Source organism: Callorhinchus milii, unplaced genomic scaffold (genome assembly GCF_018977255.1).
Source record: "Callorhinchus milii isolate IMCB2004 unplaced genomic scaffold, IMCB_Cmil_1.0 Scaffold2, whole genome shotgun sequence".
NCBI classification, from domain to species: Eukaryota; Metazoa; Chordata; class Chondrichthyes; order Chimaeriformes; family Callorhinchidae; genus Callorhinchus; species Callorhinchus milii.
Genome location: NW_024704743.1, coordinates 107219240 through 107240435, shown reverse-complemented (window position 1 = coordinate 107240435; position 21196 = coordinate 107219240). Strand labels below are relative to the sequence as shown.

At 39.2% G+C, this 21196-nt stretch overlaps 1 protein-coding gene across 6 annotated transcripts in view; it reads left to right on the top strand.

Moving 5' to 3' along the window:
- The window catches only part of tox (thymocyte selection-associated high mobility group box), a 137140-nt gene that overhangs the window by 100451 nt on the left and 15493 nt on the right, over window positions 1-21196 (top strand). For 5 of the 6 annotated variants that reach the window (XM_007896717.2, XM_007896716.2, XM_007896715.2 and 2 more), the window contains 2 exons: window positions 12810-13088; window positions 17553-17783. In XM_007896717.2, coding sequence (XP_007894908.1) covers window positions 12810-13088; window positions 17553-17783 — 510 coding nt within the window. The remainder of the gene's footprint in view (window positions 1-12809; window positions 13089-17552; window positions 17784-21196) is intronic. The other variant, XM_042331878.1, reaches the window with a different exon arrangement.

The following is a 21196-nucleotide window of genomic DNA, read 5'->3' as shown; positions in this document are numbered from 1 at the left end:
ATTGCGTACAGTAGTGTCCCACAAACAATCATGGACAAAATTATTATTATATTACAAAGATTATTACTCCTGGAAAAGCGATCCGCCTGCCAATCAACTAACAACCGGGTTCCTACTTGCTGCTAGGTAAGCAGAGTTGTGTGGAATAAGGAAACTTGCCTCAGGTTTTACCCTGCCCAGGTTGTATCTGGTTGTAATTCAGCTGTTTCAAATATCTGTTTGGGGTCCCACCAGTAATTTTCTGTAAGAATCCATCTTCATTTTTCTCTTCTGCTCTTTCCACCTCTCATCATTCCCAGCCAAGAAGACTGCCAAAAATGTTCAGTAATTGGCCACTACTAACCCCTTAAGTACAAAGTAATAGGCTTATCTTCCCATTTTCCTCTTTGTCCCAGTGGACATTGAGTTGGCCTCTACATGATGCTCTCCGGGATGATCAGAAACTCTAAAAATATAAGCACAGACCCATATTTTTCCACTCCACTGTAGAGAAAATGCTGTGCCAAAATGACACCCAGCTTACTCTCACAACAAGTAAACGATTCATTTATTTAACATGCAAGTTCTTCTAGATTATATCAAGCTTTTCTGTATTTCAGAGAGTGGGGTGGAATGGGTGTCACTGTCATCAAGAATCAGTCCAATCCCTTTCATATTGCTCATCTTCTAGACATCTATCTGCTTTCACATGGGACCTGGGCAGATTTTGTTCCAGAGGAAGAGTAAGTGGTGACAAATCAATTATAATGTAGTTGGGCTTCAGGGAGCCAATATACCTGATACAATAATAATATTTTACATTTCATATGGAGCCTTTCACTTTGGGAGAAGTCTCAAAGCACTTCACAAGATATAGTGTAAAGAGGTTTAATGTATTTTGTGGGCAAATAAATTGGCTGGGCTAACAACAACAACTTTATATTGCGCCCTTCAGGCTGGGTAGCATCTTGTAGTGCTTAACAGTGATAGAAGTGGAGGAAAGCTGTCATGATCAGGGATCGACTTGGGGGCAGGATGATTAGCTGGGGATTGAACCCGGTGCCTAGGTTATGCATAGGATCAGTAAGTCTGAGGGAGGTTGAGAAGGTCAGAGCTACGGGAGAGACAATTTTGACCTGAATGAAAAAGTATGGCTTTCATCTTGTCAACATTCAACTGCAGGAAGTTTGCATTCATTGAGGTTTGGTGTCTGACAAGAAAGTTGACTGAACATCAGTGGACCTAGAGTCACAGCTGGAGAAGGAGAAGTAGATTTGGGTGTCTTCCGCATGCAAGTGGAAGTTTACCCCCCCTGTGTCTGCGGGTGACATCGCCGAGAGGGATCATGTAAATAAGGAAAAGAAGAGCGCCAAAGAAGGAGTCTTGGAGTACCCCACAGGTGACTGGATGGGTGTTGAGGCAGCAGGTGGTGGGCTTCATCTGGGTGATGATGGTTGTGAGGGAGAAAAGAGAAATTGGGTCAGAGTAGTGTAGGGTGCGGGCAGTGGTATGAGTCGTGGCAGAAAGAGGAAGGAGCCAGGTTGTTTGTACGTGGGGTGGGGTAAGGGGGCGGCAGTACATTAGGGAGATTTTTGGAAGAGAGAGGGGAGGGATGGTACAGGATGAAGTGCTCAAAGGGAGGAAGGTGCCAGAGGAGTAGGCAGATAGCCTAAGAAAGGCTTGGGAGATGAGGCTCGGTGGGCTGGAAAGTGTTGCCAGGCGGGGAGGTTTCGATGAGGCGGAGGGGGTCACTGGGGCACAGCCAGGTTTCCATGAGCCCGAGAATAATGTATCCAAATGTGTTCAATTACTTTTTAATTTTTCTCCCAATTGACATTAATATTGGGGATATTAAAATCAGATTAGGAAGATTAAAACATGCTACGTGCTTTGAATAAAATGATGCTTTAAAGGTTTTTTTTTGCAGGGAAACTCATTTTCTTGAAGGGTTAAAAGAGGTGGGATTAAATTTAGCACTTGTGATTTGTATGGAGGAAAACCTCCCAAACCGGTTTATAACTCAACTCAGTAGGAGCGCTGAATGTAAAATGGGGCCTCCATGTTAGAACAGAGAAATGAAACCTAGATGACATTAAAGGAAGAAAATGGTAGGGTTCTTGTTGAAAATAGACTCATAGAACATCGTTGGGAGAATATTTTGATGCAGGAAAACCCCATGATAGCGTAATTTCATATAGTGCTGTCTTTCTTATGGCTTAGGTCTACTATGTACCTGTCACTAACTGGCTTTTTCCAGTCTAAATAATGGTAGTTTCTCAGGTTGTTGCTGAAATCACTTTCTGCATCTTGCTGCATATTTCTGATCCTTACTGTTTTCACCACAAAAATGTCCCCATGAAACATAAAAATTTGTGAGGCAATTTTTTTGGTCAGTTGGGTGTCTTGATGCATACAGAAACTCACCACCATGTTTAAGAGGTTCCAAATCAGGCTGAGAATTCCATGCATGCTATCTACACAAAATGGAAATTCCTGTGTTTGGAAAATAATACTCCCTCACTCCCCAGAGGGATGCACCTTGCTTACTTAATTTCAGAGAATATTAGGTGCTGGTTGACAAGAGCCAAGCTTTGAGGACCACAGAGTGTGTCTTGGGGTACTGCTTGAGTTCAACCATCTACAAATGTATAGTTTACCATCAATAGCACTGTCAGGCAAGCTTCCCACTGCTAGCGAGATAGCACCTCCATACCCGTTAGGGCTTTGTCTTACAGGTGGGGTAACAGGAACTGAGAGGTTTGTGAGGCACACAAGGCAGTCATTCTCTAGCAAGGTCTAACAAAACACAGTGAGGTGGATGAATAATTAATTTAAAGAATTGTTAGTCAGGACAGCAAAAGAAATTCCCTTCTTTATTTGATTATTGTCATAGGATCTTTCGCACCCACCAGAAAAAACAGAAGAAGCTCACATCCTGATCGAGGCTTGAACCCATAATCTAATGACTCTAAGTGAGTGTACTACCAACTGAACCTAACTGACACACAAGCTGAGTGCAAATTGTCAAAACTAAAGAAAAGTTTTTATTTTCTTTCTCATACTTCATTCTCAGTCATGTCTTACTCTCACACCTTTTAACCTTGTTAATACCAAAGGAGCAGAGTAACAACCTGAATAACTCTGGAGTCTTGAAATAATGGCCTGGAGGAGAGAAACCTGTTATTTATTGCAGAAGCATAGCCATCCTGGAGCATATCAAAGTATGCTGTAATATTGCTTAACCTTTCTGAGCTACTGCATTCCATTAAATTGTTGCTAGCCAGCAGGGACTGTGTGCAGCTGCCATGAGCAACCAGTGAAAGCATTGTATACCAAGCCTTCTCCTTGCAATGACTAAGTAAAACCTGTCCTGTTATAGACTCCACCCCTCTTCCCTTCCCTTTGGAGAAAGCTCTGCATTGATACTCCCTGATCCCCAAATCAAGTGAAAGCTCCAGAATATTCATCCATTTCCACGTCGCTATACAACCCTGGCCTCCCTTCACAAATAGAGCTCATATAAACATATGCTATTGTGTTCCATGGAGCCTGTTATTCATCTTAGTCTGCATCTGTATAGCTATTTATTTTCTAGATCTAGTCTTATAATCCAGTTCAAATAATCTGCTTACAATCCATATGTCTCTATGTTCAAGGCTGTTGCATTATGATTCCCAGGAGCACTTTAAGACAATTTTATTTATTTGCCACTTCTCAGGTATTAGTTTCTATTAGAGTAACACAACCATTGATTAGTCCATTGTTTCATTAACAACTAATGCATGACTTCACATGTGATTATACCGGTCAGTGTCAGTTACCTTACCATTGCAGACAAATTGCTTAACAGCATTTGCGTGAACTGCAGACTTAAGCTGCAGTCTTGAGTTCCATTAAAATATTAGCTTGCAGATCTATAAACTGTCAGTAAAATGTAAACCATACTGCATATTGTTAATTAAACTAATCAAAATTAACTTTAATATGGTTCCACAACACACTGAAGTGGGAGACCCAACAAGGCTTACAGCAATATATGTACATAGGTCCATAGCTTAATAAAGCTGAACTGTGTTCTCATTCTATGTATAAAACCCTCTGGGGCAGTGAGCATTGTCAGACTATGACATTTGATTATTTTAGTATTCCATAAAGGTTCTAACATAGTATTGGTGGGGGACACATTAAATATGCTGCTGTTAGATTTTAATACAGAACTGTTAAGAATAGACATAGGTAATTTTGTGCTCATCATGATAACAGATGCCCATTCTGGGAGATGGAACAGCTTCTCACTTTGTCTGGATTGAACACTCTCAGGTCAACTGCAGTTCAAGTCAAAAGTAGGGAACAGATTCCTTTGCAGCGCTCCATCCTCTGCACCCTCATATCACAGAAAGTATCCCCAAATGCAACATGTTAATACCACGTTATGGCTAAATTAGTGTTGTGAACATGAGAAGATAAGAAAGGGACAGATTAAGGCTTCTCAGAACACATTGCATGTTATATCTTGTGCTGCAGCAAGAGAGAGTTTTTCACCTGGGCCAGGCCCCAGCCCCACCTCTCAGAAGTGAAAGGACTGTCTGTTCAACTTGTCTCATAGACCCCAAAGCAATACTTGTGATCATCTCACTCCTGAAAAAGGCTTCTATTCCACGATTATAACAGTTTTCATCTATCATAACAGTTTCTTCAATCTTTAAACAACATAGGGCTGCCTTTGTTGCTGACGTGTCATATATCTGTTCAAGCCACACATTTGGGATTAAAAACCTATTACTTTAACTCTTTTCTGACAAGATCTATTCTTTTCTGTCATTATATATTCTAGTAGTTAAGCTGGTTATTTTTTTGTCTCTCAAAAGATGGTAACGTTCATTTACTAACATGCTTTTTCAATTTCATGGTTGAGGGAGCTCTTGATAAAGAATGAAATTATACAGTGAAGCAGACAATGTAGGAGTTTCATTCAATTCTGGAGACTGGCAACGACTAGTTCAACTTTTTCTACACTTTTTCTTCTCATACTTCAATTGCATATCAACAGGGACTCTCTGTTTGGCCTGTCTAAACTCAAATAAACCAAGTTAAACATTTAAACAAGAAGAGATGTGTTCTTCACTGGTGACTGATGACTTTTCTCTCCAGAATATAAACCATGTCAGTTTTACAAGTCACTCAACTCTCATTTGCAGGTCTTCAGTCCTCACTTATGAGGGGTTGCAATCAAGTTAAGCACAATATAGCAATGATTTAACACAGACCAATTCAACAGTTTGTCCGATTTAGGAGACAAATTATGCAGAAACATTTTAACAGCACATTTGCACGTATTTAATGTAGTAATTGTCAATTGGTGCTGATGGGTTAATTAACAACATTGCTTGAGCTATTTGGTCTGCACACTTTAGTTTGCACACAAGCCAACACAGACTTAATTAGTCTTTTGCAACAGCATGTAGTGGAAAGCTTTACTCAGCTTTACCAAAGCGTTACAGGAAAGACAGGCAGCTACTTATAGTAACAAATGAGAGGCAAACTGTTGCAATAAATGTTGCAATTTTTGTTCAATTTGATTGTCAGAAACACCTTCATGGTGATTTTTCGCACTGCTGTAACCTGTGGATGTGTTGCAAATACACTCAACCAACCAGCCCTGTATAAAAGCATGTTTTTCTTACTCTTACCAGAATCTCTCCGAAACAGTGCTGGGGAAGCTAATTGCAATTACTTTCAAAAGCCTGTGCGTTTTTAAAAATATTTTAAAACTATTTAAAGCTAGATTCCCAATTGTATACTGAAACTTTCTGCAAAATTTGAAATAAAACAGTGGCGAATGATTTAAAACATACAAGTGAGCAAGTAGCCATTTAGTGGTCAGACATTATGGCGAATGGAATCCATGACTCCCTAAATTAACAGCCACCATCACTGAGCTGTTCTGAGAATTTTTATGTAAATGCAAAAATACAGGAACCAAAAATACTCAGAGTGACACCAAGCTACACTGATAGGGATAAAATTCCTGAGCTATGTTGAGCTAAGTGCTCTTGAGAGGAAAACAATTAAACCAGGAACCCTGCTTCTGTTTACTATCAAGTAACACTTGATAGAGATTTCATATATATATATATAAAAATTTACATATATGTAAAAATATACACATTTGTAACTCAATCCACGGTTGTTTGTGGGACACTACTGTGTGCATTTCACCCAAATGCCGCATTTCACCCCCAAAAATATAGTCAATTCACTTTACAGTATGCTCTGTGAGCGCTTTGAGACGTCTAGAAGATGTGATAAGGCACTTTTCAAATGCAATAATAATAATATTATTATTATAAATGGGTGCCAATTTCTGAGAGCCGGTACAGTAGTGGAGGAGAGGACGACAGAAAACTGGAAGGGGAGAAGGGAAAGTCAGGAAAATAGCTGCAGTTTAATGATTCCAATACAATGCAATAGAATTGCTTTCATTCTTCTCTAAAATAATATAAATCTGTGGCTGTGTTTCCTACAGTATTGGTTCTACATGGTGTCCACAAAGTCCTCTTACTCCCCTGTTACAAAACAGCGATATGAGACTACGGAGGAGATGCAAGCTGTCAGAGATGCATTTTGTCCTCGTTATTCCATCATGATAATAATAATCCTTGCATTTGTTATAGCGCCTTATCACGTCTCCGAGACATCTCAAAGCGCTTCACAGAATATACTGTAAAGTGAATTGACTTTACATTATGCAAGCTGTAGCACTGCACATGGCAATAGAGCATTATCTGCCATAAACATGATGGTGCTCACACCAATCCTCTGGACGTCTAAACACTTGTACTAAAAACAATTAAGTACTTCAAAACACAATTATCATCATTCTTCCACATGTTTCAGTTGTTGTTCAGGGCACTGTAGGAAGAAAAAATGGGAAGTAAATGGTCTTTACGGACACTCTGTACTTGCATTCAGAACTCTGTATAAATAAGAATCAAAAATTCAGACATCTGCTGAGTTTTGCTTTGGTCTTTGCGAGTAGTACATGGTGAGCAGCATGTAAGCAGGGCCAGTAGGCTGTAGTTACAATAAACTCCAGCAGTCTCTCTCAGTAGCCCTGGGGATCACACTCACCACTGTTCAGTGTCAAGTGATGACAGCCAGGGGTAAATGGAAAGGCTTCAGAGACACCTCACTTCTTCTGTTGAAAGTTGGCACACTTCCAGACCTGCTTGCTAACACCACATAAGCAGCAGCTGGTAAGTAACATTAACAAACAGCGCCTCGGGGCTGCCCACATTCGTTTCCCCGGCCACCAACTGCTGTACAATATGCAGCAGAGAGGAACAGCTGGCCCAGAACAGACACAGCAAAGCAGTAGTCACTATTTACAGCCAAGATACAAGTGTTTTGATATACATTATGCCAAAATGACAGTAATAATGATAGGCCTTTGCACAAAAGTAAAGAGTTTCTCGATGTGAAACGAAAGTGGTTGTTGTCAGGGATTAGATAGATTTCTGATCAGAATGGTGCTTTAGAAAATCTTGTCAGTTAGAAAACACAATCTCTGTAATCACCCCAAACATTCCTGGGCTTGCATTCCTTATTAGTACAAGCAGCTATTTAGCTAGTTTTGCATCTAGCAGTAAATCAAAACCTTCCCAGACGGATAAGACTTTTAACTTTTATTTCAGTGTTTATTTTCCCCACAATTTTTATTCTCACCGAAGTCTCTCCTACCCAATTGTACCTTATGCATTCAAATTTCCTTTCTCAACTCCTTTGTTTTTGCCTTTTTTCTACTCCTTTTTTTCCCACTATGTCAGGGTTGTCCTCCAGTACCTTTCAAGTGGCCTTGACAGTGTAAGTGTTCGCAGATTATTGCATCTAATCATACGTCCCATCCCGTTTTTTTTTACATACACATATACGCACACACATCACTTGATGAACACGAGGAATGAGGAACATGAACTCAGGCTGATTTATGTCTCCCTAATATAGAGACATGAAGACCAATTGTAGCATCTCGACTGCAACCTTCGGCTGAGATCAGCTAATTCAGTGCAGATCACGATTCATATCTGTAACCTGCAAGGTTAATGCTACACCAGACCATTGGATTATTTTCTGAACTGCTATACTGGAGTAGGGTGCTGCAGAAGAGTTGGGCACAAAATGAAGCACATTAAAGGCACTGTTGTGCACGATTGGCTGCTGCGTTTTGTCCACAAAATAGTCATTTCACTTTACAGTATATTCTGCGAAGCGCTTTGAGACGTCTCAACATAAGGCGCTATATCAAATGAAAGGATTAAATTATTATTAGAGCAAACCTCCATTAATTGCACCCTCTTTAAAAACACTGCAAAGTTTTCAGATTGTCTTGTTTTGGGAAGTTTCGCAGAAATGTTGCTCAGACCACTAAGGGTTAGTGCAACATCTGTCTGTTATATGATATTAAACAATTATGTAAATAGCTACACTCCAAACAATGCCAGCAATCTTGCCTTTAAAAGATTAATTTGCATAGGTTCCACCAGATGCTATGGTAATTATAAATATATATGCAGCTTCAAATTTGGTGTTAAAAGAAACACAATTCTCTTCTTGGATCCAACTATATGACTCAAACCCTTGCTACTTGTTTTTTTTCTTGTTTTTATCTGAAAAATTTGCGATTCATGTCATTGGAATTCTGTATAATAAATTGTGTTTTGTTTTTAAAAAGTCTCTAATTTCATTCATACCACTGGCTCCATAGCAGGAACAACTGTGTGTGTGTAATAAAACATCTGGAAATAAAAGTTCTTGGAGGAGAACCAAACATTTTTTTCACAAAGTATTGTATTAACGGTAAAGTGAACCCTTCAATAGATAACAATGCAGAGATTACTCTTTGCTGGTAAATTCAGGACATTTAGTGGTCTTGGTGGTGGTGACCTACACATAAAGTAAGCTGTATAAGATTAGAACTAATTGCTTAACTCAGTAAAATCTAATTACATGTGAATGGCATGTCACTTACCTTACAATGATACCCACCTTCCTCTCTACATTCCTCCCTCCGCCTCTCTCTCTCATTCTCTCTATCATTTGCTTAACCAAATACCTCACCGTAAAGATTATTCCCAACTGTAGTAGTGACAGGAAAATGATTGTGCATTTGCGATGAGTAAATTGCATATTAAGCGCTCTGAGTCGCTGCCCCACGTGAAGGGTGCTATATACATACAATTTGTTTTGTTGAGGACGTTTCTGACTCATTGGCATTGCTTAATGCAGCAAGGGTGTTAAGCAATGCCAGTGGGCTGGCTATCCATTCAGAAAACACTGGGGAAAGAAGCACTGGCAATATTAGCATTGTCTTTTCAGGCAAATTGCATGGTGATGATTCTCCAAACTCCAAGCCCCAAAAAGGTCAATTAATCAACGTGGGATCAAAGCAATCCTGTACACAGCACAGGGGTCTGTCTTTTAATACCAGAAGTAGCTGGACATACAACATACTCTGTAACCAACTGTTTAGTTTGTATTGCTCTGTGTAGGAAACACTGCGTGAGTAGATGTGTTTGGATGCCCTCCTGGATGTTAAGAGCACTGTTGCATCAGTGAATTACCATGTTTATTCTTCCCTGTAGTCATTCATAATGGACTTAACATAAATAACATCTGAACCAATTACAAATATGTTACATAAATAACCTCTGAATCAATTAAATTTATAAATGAAAAACTACTAATAGGATCACCATAGACACAGTATTCCATATCCTCATTTCTTCAAATAGTTGTTTTTCATTTGTTTTCAATGTGGAAGCTGCCTACCAGTTTGGGACACCAATGTGATGTGTCTTGTAGTAATTCTTATTGAATGTAATAATACAGTACATTCTGAAGTCAGAAGATCAATAGAACCTCAATCTCACACTTACCCCTCCACTCAGCAAACTCTGGCCTGCCGTGCACTCCTCACCCCCTCTGCCCCATCATGGGTGGCTGAGCTTTCATCCGTTATGATTCTACCTTCAGGAACTCCCTTTCTAAATACCTTTGCCTCACCCACTGCCCCAAGTGTCTTTAAAAAAAATTCCTGAAAACTTACCTCTTTGATTGTGTCATCTCCCTTCTCCTCTGCACCTCTCTTCCATCCCCCCTTCCCCCGACGCTCTGTGCTTGGTGTTTGGCACTATTTCCGTGAATAATAATAATCGTTGCATTTGATATTGCATTATCACATGTTCGAGTCATCTCAAAGCGCTTCACAGAATATACTGTAAAATTAATTGACTGTCATTTTGTGGGCACTTCTGAGACTTTACCCTACATGAAAGTTGCTTGATAAATGCAGGTTGTTGTCTTTGTTACTGGGGATATTGTGCATTGCTGAGTCCCGGACTACACCACATGAATATCCAGTTATATATATATATATATATAATATACAAACTGTGCCCTCCATTAATTTTTCCTATAATAATCACAGCTGTTTTAAGATTCTTAGGAGGGATAATGTCTGAATTGTTTTTGAAAGTATCAGTTTAGTATTAGATTTCCAATTTCATGTACTTGTGTGACTAAGGTCTCACTTTTCACAAGCCAGCTGTTGTGGTGGTTTTAAGGTTAGATGGCGGAAACGTCTAAATAAACCACTTGCACTGCATCGAAAGAAAAACTGAATGTTTCCTCCCTGTTATTTGCTCTAATCATTTTTTGCAAGTCAGATAGGTGTGGGTCAGACTTTAATCTTTCACCACCAGTGATGGTAAAAAGTCGAATAGGACCTTGAAATTGTTTGTTTACGTTTTAAAACCAATGACTTGAAACAACTTGTGTGGCATCATGAATCCAAACAAACTAGTGGATCATTTTGCAACATATAATATACAAATGTTGGCCCACCCTGAATCAACACTTAATACCATTTACCACAAGCCTAGATTCTGTATGTGAGGAAATATCTTTATGTTTGGGTTTAGAGGTACGTTTCTCCTCATTTTTAGGTTTTTCCAGTGTGAATGACTATTCCCTGAGTTGAGAGAGTGAATGGATGATCGTTACCCAATTCACTTCCCAATTCTACTTAATCCACTATCAATATATGTTTTGGGAGTTGTGAGAAACTGACACCACTTGACTCACATTCTGGTTTCCTCTTTGCTCCGATAGCACCTCTTTGCCTTTCAGCAGCTGCCTTGGCTAAACTTTGTAAGGTGAGAGACATGGGTGCAAGTCAGTGTTTTACAACCCTGGTGCACCAATGGCCTTTATCACTACCCCACCTAGTTTATATATTTTGTTATTATGGTAATATCATTTTGTCAAATCATGCTGTTTCATTAACAAACCCATAAACCTCTAGTTTTATACTATATGTGTTTGGGTTCAATTCCAGGCAGGGCAAAATCTTGGGCAAGTTTCCTTACTCTACATGCCTAATAATAATCCCTCCAAAAAAAAACAATAATAAATTGGTTATTTACAATTTCTCCCAGTTTCCTGGCCAATAATCCCTCAAATAAAATTGGTCGTTCACTTCATGGCTGTTTGTGGGACATTGCTGTTCCCAAATTGACAGCCACGTTTGCCTACAAAATAGACAGGCACTACATTTTGCAGTACATTCTTCGAAGCAGTTTGAAATATCTCAACAAAGTGATAAGGTGTTATATCAAATGTAAGGATTATTATTATATACCACTGGAGGTTTCCTTCAGTTCAGCTTGTGTCAAGTAAACTGGACTTGACGTTTTTTGTGGATAAGGGTTTAAATAATTTACTTACAATTGTAAGTTGTAATAACCCCGGGTACAGATCCACTTTCAGAAACCCGCTTAAGTTACTTTGTTGACTTCCATTTGGATGATATACATTAAGACCATTGCCTTAAAATTTCAGATTCTGTAAAATCTTGGTAGATTCTTTAATGTAGTCTTAATTTGGGAAGTTGTTTTCTGTAGTTCTTAAAAGAGGACTGATAAACATCATCTTCAAATTAAGAATGAACAGTTATTTACTGAAATTCTGCACCATCTGATGTTTAAAGACTGAAGGCTAAACCCAGGTGCAATTTCGGGTTCAAAAATTGTATTGGAGATACAGCATACGCAGTTATGTAACAGTAGTGCTAACTTGATCACAATAGATGTAACAATGTTTTATTTTAGACTGATGTAATTATTTAGATATCTTGGTGTCTGAAATATTTATAGATATTGGACATTCTGTACAAATTATGTTTCACTAAAAGCCTGGGAAAGGGGCCTAATTAAAATCAACTCTGCATAACTCACCACAGATCTCAGTGTACAAAAAAGGCCATTGACAAGAATGTCCTCCAATGTTTTGTATTATCAACTCTGCAGGGCGCTTGCTGGAAATATATATAATGGACAATGTTACCTGAGGCGACAGACAGCAGGTTTCTGCGGTTCAGATCAGGGAAGTGCAGTGACTCTACAGTAAGATTGCTTAGTGCTCCACTCTGTGCACTCAGGCCGCTTTGTACGGTGACTGGAAATAGGACATTAAAATTTAGCATTCTTATCTCTCACCATTTAAAACTGCATGTACGCAAATTGCTTTGACATTCTTCTTCCTTGGTTAGACTACCCCGGTTAGACTACTTTTATTTTCATATACATACGTTTATACTTTTTTTTAATAAGTCACATGACCTAAGATGAATCCCAAATAACACATGTAGGATATAACATGGTACAATTCATGCAATCCATCTCAATGTAAATATGTGTGTTTTTTGTGCAGTACAGTTTTATTTATTATTTCTATTCCCTCTTCCCTTCCCCCCCAATCATTTTCTTTTCCAGATGCATGATTTGGGAAACACAGAGACCACCCATTACAGCGCTCATCCACAGATGTCAATTATGAGACCCACTGTCCGATCTACAGACATCAGACAGTCGGGAGTAATGCAGCACGGTCAGCTGACCACTATAAACCAGTCCCAGCTTAGTGCACAACTTGGTCTTAATATGGGAGGAAATGCTATCCAACACAGCTCACCGTCCCCTCCAGGAAGCAAGTCAGCTACCCCATCACCGTCCAGCTCAGTCCATGAAGATGAAACGGATGAGACAGCCAAGGTGCGTAAAGCTTTCAGTTATGTGAAAGTGCAGGAAATTGAAATTAGAGTAGATGACTCCAGTGGATGATATAGCACCAGCCAGTCGGATCAAAGGACATCCTGTTATCCTATAACTACTGAGATTCTAATATTCTATGTAAAGTTTCAAATTAAAAAGCTAGGAGGAGTCACTGAGCCTAACAGTGTGAGAACACTGCATTAACATCAGTTGAGAACTGTTATTAACCCAGGGTGGTTTGGAGATTTGTTAATTGAACGGCATATGTTAATGTGCCCTTGGGCTCAGGAACTTCTCCAAGCCAGCTTCAATCATGTTGCCAGCAATTGCAATTTGAACAATGTGATTTAAAGAAAATAGGATTAGGAAGGAATGGCAAAGAATATTAAAGTTACTTATGTGAGTTTTCAAAAATATATACTGAGACTTTCATCCTTCAGATGAAATTATAATGAAAAAGGCACATGCTCAGTGCTTAGGTTGAATATGAATTATTCTCGTATTCCTATGAATTCTAAATGAAGAAAATAAAAAATGTCTGAAACTTTGCACCTATACATCAAAGCCCGATTAGAAACCCTATTAGAACAGGACATGAAATAGGAAAAAAAATCCTTTCTGAGCATGGAAAACCCCACAACACAATATTTCCTGAAATAAATGGATTTGACAATCTCGGGCTGACTTCTCCATCCATAATCATACTTAGTTAGAATATGCCTCCTTTCTTGGTGAATGTAGAGGACTACCTTAACTCCTTAAGGATGAATAAACAGTAAACAGCCATTATCACAATAAAAACCTCTTCCTTCGGAAGGCACATCACCACATGTGACAAAAATACAGGGCAAACATCTCTCACATCCAAAGGCAAGCAAACAAAATCCCTTCCCTTTCGCCACAAAATGAAGATTTTCTGACCTGCTGTAATTCATACCGGCCCTGACAAGAGTTTACTGTGGTATTTTGACAGCTCAGTGATTCATTCAGATGTGAAAAAGAGTAACAATTTTCTAACCATGTGATAAATGACTTAAGTCACTGAATCTACTGGGGGAGAATTGAATCTTCTTGGGGTCTAGGGATAACTTGAGTCTAATAACCCAAGCAAGAAAGACTGGGAATAAGGGAAAAAAAGATGTGGTAGAACATCCAAACACCCTTCCCACCATCTCCCTAAAGAACAGTTCCCCTCCTAAGCTGATTAACAAAAGGAGGATTGAGGAGCATATGAAGTGAAAACATTATGATGAGCACTGAAGAGGCATCGGTTCCAGTTGATTAAATCTCAGTAAAAAAAATTGCGCATGTATTTATATTTCAATGTTTACTTTTGTTGTGTTTTACTTTTAAATTTCCATTTGGGCTGAAAGACTGTTTGCACATGTATTTTGTGTGCTAAGCGCCATTGATTGTCATAAACCCAATCAGAATGTAGATATAGGGCCATGAATCTTGAAAGTAAATATTGATTTAAAGGGTAGAACAATTATCGAGGCTTTTTATACGTTAACATAAATTCATATTTTAAAGTATGAAAACTGCTCCTATTGGGTAACATTCATTGTCTCCAGCTTTTTTGTTGGTCAGCTGGGTATCTGACACATGCGGAAACTCATCACTATGCTTAAGAGTAACCAAACTGAGATTTCCATGCATCCCACCAGCACATGGAAATCCCTGAGATAGATTGTTGGAATGGAATGCGCACTCTCTCCTTGGAGGGACACATCCTGCTTCCCTAATTCCGGAAGGTATTAGGTGCAGGTTGGCAATAGCCAAGGTTTGGGTTCCCTCCAGGGAGAGAGTGCCGAAATCCTTTCCCACAATCTATCTCTGGGATTTCCATGTCTCGGTGGGATGCATGGAAATCTCAGCTTGGTTTGAGCCCTCACAAGGTGGATGGTAGATACAAGAAATTCCCTGTGACATACTGGTGGGCATGAAATGCGTGAGAACATTGCCACTGTCTTTCTATCCGCGGCTCGGGCACACATCCTTTCCCATTGAGCAATGGTTCCACCAATTGGAGGTGCGGAGTTTAAGTAGCAGCTGCTTGCCTCTCCAGCTTATATTGCTTGATTTTGCATATGGACAACATTTACATAATTATTGTAGCATCAAGACATACTGTGCTCTCAATGTAAATCTCACTGCTTATTTGCAAACTTTGCATAACTATTGCACAGTGGTCTAAACTGTCCCAAGAATTAAACAATTTTTAAAATATATGCATTTATAACCAACAAAACAGAATATTACATGTCAAATACATTTCATTTGGTAACCCTGAATTGACTGTATATTTTGTGGGCGAAACAATGTAGTGGAAGGTTATAACAGGGGTTCTCAAACTTTGTCATAGTGAGCCTCCCTTAGCCAAAATAAACAATTGCACCTCTCACAGTTCACGAATAAAACACACAGAACTGAAAATCCCATACTCCGCAAGAATACATGCAATAAAGTAGAAGGAATCTGATCAACACAGTTACAATAAGAATATGAGTGTCAAAAGCACCAATTCTACTTCACAAAGCATCCTCCATGCTATCCCACAGCTTTGCCCAAAAAGAGCACAAATCACAGCTGCCAAAGTAAAGATGCACAAACACTCCAGAAAATCACAACAGCAAACAACTGCAACCCCACACACACACTCATGCACACACACACACACACACACACATAAAGACACACAGGAGGCGCACCCCACATTGAGAACCTCTGTTCCATAAAAATCAGAGAGCCTCTCCTCAAGCTGGAAACTAATCATCCAGAAGATATTAATTCCTTGAATCATTTCTCTATCTTGCTGTGGTTAGGAAAATCTTACACCGTTCCATTTTGCAAGTATTCATCTAATTGATATCAGATGCAGACTGTCTCAGGGGCCCCTGACACATGTATATACGTACAGTTGTCTGACTGAGGTTTTGTGTAGTTACTCCTTTGTAATGTTTGCATCGATGGCACTTCAGATTAGAAAAGCAGTGGGAGATGCTGAATGATCACAACATGTTTGAACACAATGGAACATTTTAACTGTAAGCAGGGACGTGAGTTGAACCACGAGACTATGTGGTTTCCTCATATTGCTTGTACCACTACTGATAACACTGAGGGTGAGGTCAATGGCACAGATTGGTACTATGGGAGCAGAGCAGAGCTACCCACACCAACAAATCTGTTATGTTTGAACTCATCACTTATAGTTGGTCATATCGTTGTAGCATAGCCATGAATGGGAATAATTGTTGGGTAAAATTACTGAACAAATTTCATTTGAGCACAAACCTGGAACATTTTGATCAACTAGGTACCTGGTCAAGCAAAGGCGTTGATACCTATAAAAAATTTGTGTATAAGGGTGCGAATGTGTTGGATGGGGGTGGGGTGCGGGGAGGGATGTAATTCAGCTCTTTTACTAAGGAGATGGGAAATACTTTGGAGGAGGAGAGTTGACTTCTGTAAGCTTCAAATCGTTGCACATTAACAGTTAAAAACATTACAGTCTAATATAATTTGTATTAAACATTTAGCAGATTGGTCGCATTAGACTCATGCCGTAGCACATCGCAATCAGATACGGTTTAAAAACCGTAACTACATTTCAGACTGTATTTAACACTGTTTTGTCACAGTTTCTTATACTGATGTTGAATTTGATGTTGAATTTGAGTAGCTCAATTTTTATTATTGCATTTTCAAAAGTTTACAGAAATAGACATATTTTATGAGGTCGTTGTACATTTTGGTTGCGCAGTGCTTCCTATAGATTTATCGGGGTTGTGCATATGCTGAGAAAAATGTGTGGTTGCAACATGTGGTGAAGGGTTGAAGAAATTCACGTGTTCTGATGCTTATGACTTATACAGAATTGCTTAACTTACAAACAATCCTACATTTCCTTGGCAGAAATATACAATTTTATCTTATAACAAACATTAAATTCTCAAATACAATATATTGACAAATGTAAGGAATTTGTTTTTACTCAAATGCATAATGGCAAAATTACGTTTCTGTTTGTATCTCTGCTCATTTTGTTATATTTATAGTCACAGTTCTTAATTATTTTGACGACAGCATGTTAGACTAGAACCTTAAAACAGTACTACTATAGTTTATTGAAAGACAAACTGGAGATGTGATTGATCTAGGTTACACAAGCTCAGCATAGCAGATGAATCACTGGTGTTTAAATTGTGAGATTTGCAAAAGGATTTTTGAAAAGTGAATCTGGATGTGTCATAGCTCAGTTCTAGTTTCCATGAAGTGTCCAAAGCAGTATGGCACATGGTCTGAAGTCACAAGTCTGGGGTTCGCTATTTGCAAATCCTTTATTGAATCTCACAAGTTCAACCCAATGTTCTTTCTTTTTCTGTACTGTGAAATTGCAGCAGGTTAAATAAACAGCGGAATTCGATACATTTAAAGATTGTTCTTTATTTCATGCAACAGATGAATGGTGGTGAAAAACGGGCAGCCGTAGATGTGGGAAAGAAACCCAAAACTCCAAAAAAGAAGAAAAAGAAGGACCCCAATGAGCCCCAGAAGCCGGTGTCCGCCTACGCTCTCTTCTTTCGCGATACTCAAGCAGCCATTAAGGGCCAAAACCCAAATGCCACTTTTGGTGAAGTTTCAAAAATCGTTGCCTCGATGTGGGATGGTTTAGGCGAGGAACAAAAGCAGGTGAGCGTGCAATTTTGAGGTGCTACACTGTTCGGCCTTCAGTTCAGTTCTCAGTTTGCCATTAGAATATGTAAGTCTGATGAATAGCTCAGCATTCAACACACAACATTCATATAGCAACTTTATGTTAAACCCCACTGAAAATAAATGGATTGGTATGTTGTTCGACAAGGAGTAGATGATACAAGTCATAAGCAAACAAACTTGAAAGACATTTCAGCTCACCAGGAAGGCGATGAAAGTGGTCTACATGGTTCTCGGTGGTGAGGGTAATTGAAGTATTTGCTAGATAGCCTGAACATCCTTTTTCTTGTTTCTAGTTTCAACTATTGCCAGAGAAATCTGAACTGTAATTATCAAGTACTCTAGTTGAATGAATGGAGTACTGTATGCCAATGAATGCTCTGATGATACATTTTTGTGAAGGATTTTGTTACAATTGTATTTGAATCACAGTACGTTTGATGTATTGTATGTGGAAGGCGATAGGTCTCAATCTTTGCATGGGAAAGGTGCAAAAAAAATGTTGCTATTTGTGAGGCACTGAAGTGGTTCCTCGATGCTGTAACCTTAACTTATCTGTTAATGACAGTGAGGTTTCGGCAGTGGCTAGCATTTGGTAACCTTCTTGACCACTGGGGTATTCTGGAGCACTGCTGTTCAGGACTTATATAGTTTGTCATCACCTCCGAGATCTGTAAAGCCTTTGAGAGGAATAGAGAGCTGTGGACTAACATCTTAGGGTTTTCTACCAGTTTTATTCGTAGATATCAGCCTGACTCAGTGGTAGCACTCAACCTCTGAGTCAGAAGGTGTGAGGATCAAGCCTCACATTGAGACTTGGAATCACAAGGACACATCAATGCGGTGCTGGAGGTGTGCTAAATTGTCAGAGATGCCGTCCTTTGGATGAGATGTTAAACTGAGCACCCATCTGCCTGTTCAGGTGGATGTTAAAGATCCCATGAAGCTATTTGAAAAGAGAATGAAGTCTTGTTCTCCTGGTGACCTGGTAAATAGTACCCCAAATAAAGTTGGTCACTCACTGCATTGCTGTTTGTGGGAGACCGTTCAATGTTGGGCAAGTTTCCTTATTCCACACACCTCTGTTTACCTAGCAGTAAGTAAGAACTCGGTTGTTAGTTGATTGGCGGATTGTTTTTCCGGGGGTAATAATTCCTTCAAAAATAATAGTAATAAATTGTTCACTTCAATCCACGACTGTTTGTGGGGCACTGCTGTGCACAATTGGCTGCCGGTTTTGCCCACAAAATATACAGTCAATTCACTTTACAGTATATTCTGTGAAGTGTTTTGAGATGTCTCAAAGATGTGATAAGGAGCTATATCAAATGCAATGATTATTATTGTTTAGGAATCCTGTTAAGAAATGCGATGAGTTGGAATGTCAGATAATGGCAAGTAGAAACAGAAAATCTATAAAGTGATGGACTGCAAAGCGCTTCACACAGCTGACAAGTAACCCAGGCGTGGTAGAGGGGAAGGTGGAGGGGGGGGTCTGAGGGGAAAGGTGACCAAAAGAAAGGTATGATTGCAAAGGTGCAGTGAATTAACATGCTTCACCATTTTGAGTCATGCCAACACCCTTGCAGTCTTACTTGCACATTTTTTCTATATAAGAAAACAAAAACAGCGAAAATTGGTTTCCAACAAGACATGCAATCCATCAGACGCCTGCCTTATTAGAATTGTGTAAAAATAAAGGCAACAAGTTGAAAAAATAAAACGAAAGTGGTGTCAGATAATAACAGTTCCTTCCTTACAGCCACACACAGAATTTATCACAATTGCCCCTCCCTTTTAGCTTGTGTAGAGCCTCCATCGCATCAACTCGGTTGACATTTTGTTACAAAAACTCTATTGAGATCGACTCTGTCTTTGCTCTTTAGCACTATTCATTGTTCTATTTATTAACAAAGATTGTGTCCATTTAGGCAAAGAAAAGTACTGAATATTTTAACAAAGATTAAAGATATATTTTTCTTTGTGGAAAATGGATGTAATATAAGCTGGATTCCATTGAGCTGCAGGCAGTGAATGATTCTGCTATTGTTGTTATGGCCCAGTGCTTATTTTAAAACATAAACTCAGTTGCAGAAGGAGCTGGCTGCCATGGATTAATTTACTGATCCGCAAATTAATGATTAGGTAACATTAGCAACTGTTGAGCACTATAACATATGCTTGCTTTCAGCTGCATAATTTATATTCAGTAACCTTAACGCGAGCAGTTTAACTCAATAGCAACACCTAATTGCTTCACCCACGGTATTTATTCCTGTGTTTGACGCTTCATAAAATTACTGTTAATATGTTGTATGAGGGCAGAGCTGACATAAGTGGGAAGAATTTAATTTCCCACTCGTTCCTTCCTGCTGATGTCATCCTTCCCCTGGTAGTAGTTGCAAGTGTAAATAGTTAATTTGCTTTAATTATGAGCCTGTCCTGGTGAATTAGGTGCAGCAAGGATGGGAAGAGCTGGAATCATGCTTCCAAGGCAGCTGACAAATCCACTGAGCCCCAAAACCGATGTCTTCTTCTCTGAGCTGTCAGTAATTCCATTAATATTATGTCCAGTCAAGTCAATCAAATCATTTACTCTTCATTGGTGCTCACAAAGCAGATAGATAATGTAGCATAAAAATCACAGCTTTCTTCTCTTATTTCTCCTGACTGATTTTCACATACAATTGGGTGTCTGATTACAGCACAACACTCGGCAACCTTGTCTTGTATTGTGAATAATTATAATACCTTTTCTGCAAATTAGAAGTGTGCATGATTCGTTTTGTAAACATAGAAATAGTTACTATGGATTGAGCTCGAGTATGTCATGATGATGGGTGGGCGAAATGTAAGCTGATCTATACATACAAGGCATTCTTGGCAGTAGCTGAGACATTTTGTTTCACAGTCATTTCACACTCTTATTGCTATTAGTGTCTCCATATTGGTACAGTAAGTTGCTGTGAAGTGCAAACAATTAAATGGCAATAGAATTTCCTTCCCATAGTACTTCTGACATAAGACAATGACTTGGTTTTTAACCCTTTGAGAACCCCAGTGATATCTTTGCAGGACATCAGAAGCAATAGATGAAGTATTGCATTGCTGTTTGCATCATTTAATCTCTTCCGCGTTAGTGAGTTCCTGACGGAATCTCAGGTTGGACAGCCAAAAAGCACAGAAATATTTTGTGTTTGAACAATGTCATTTCGCTCTGCTGTTCTCAACTAGAATGATGGCTTCTGTGTGATGTTACCACCCAGATCTTGGCTCGAACAATGGCTCTTGTGTGTTATCAGGATGCTGTACTTCATTAGCACGGTGACCCCTGTGAAGCAGTGCTCGGCTCTTGGTTGCCACGATGTCTTCAACTGCAACAATGGCCT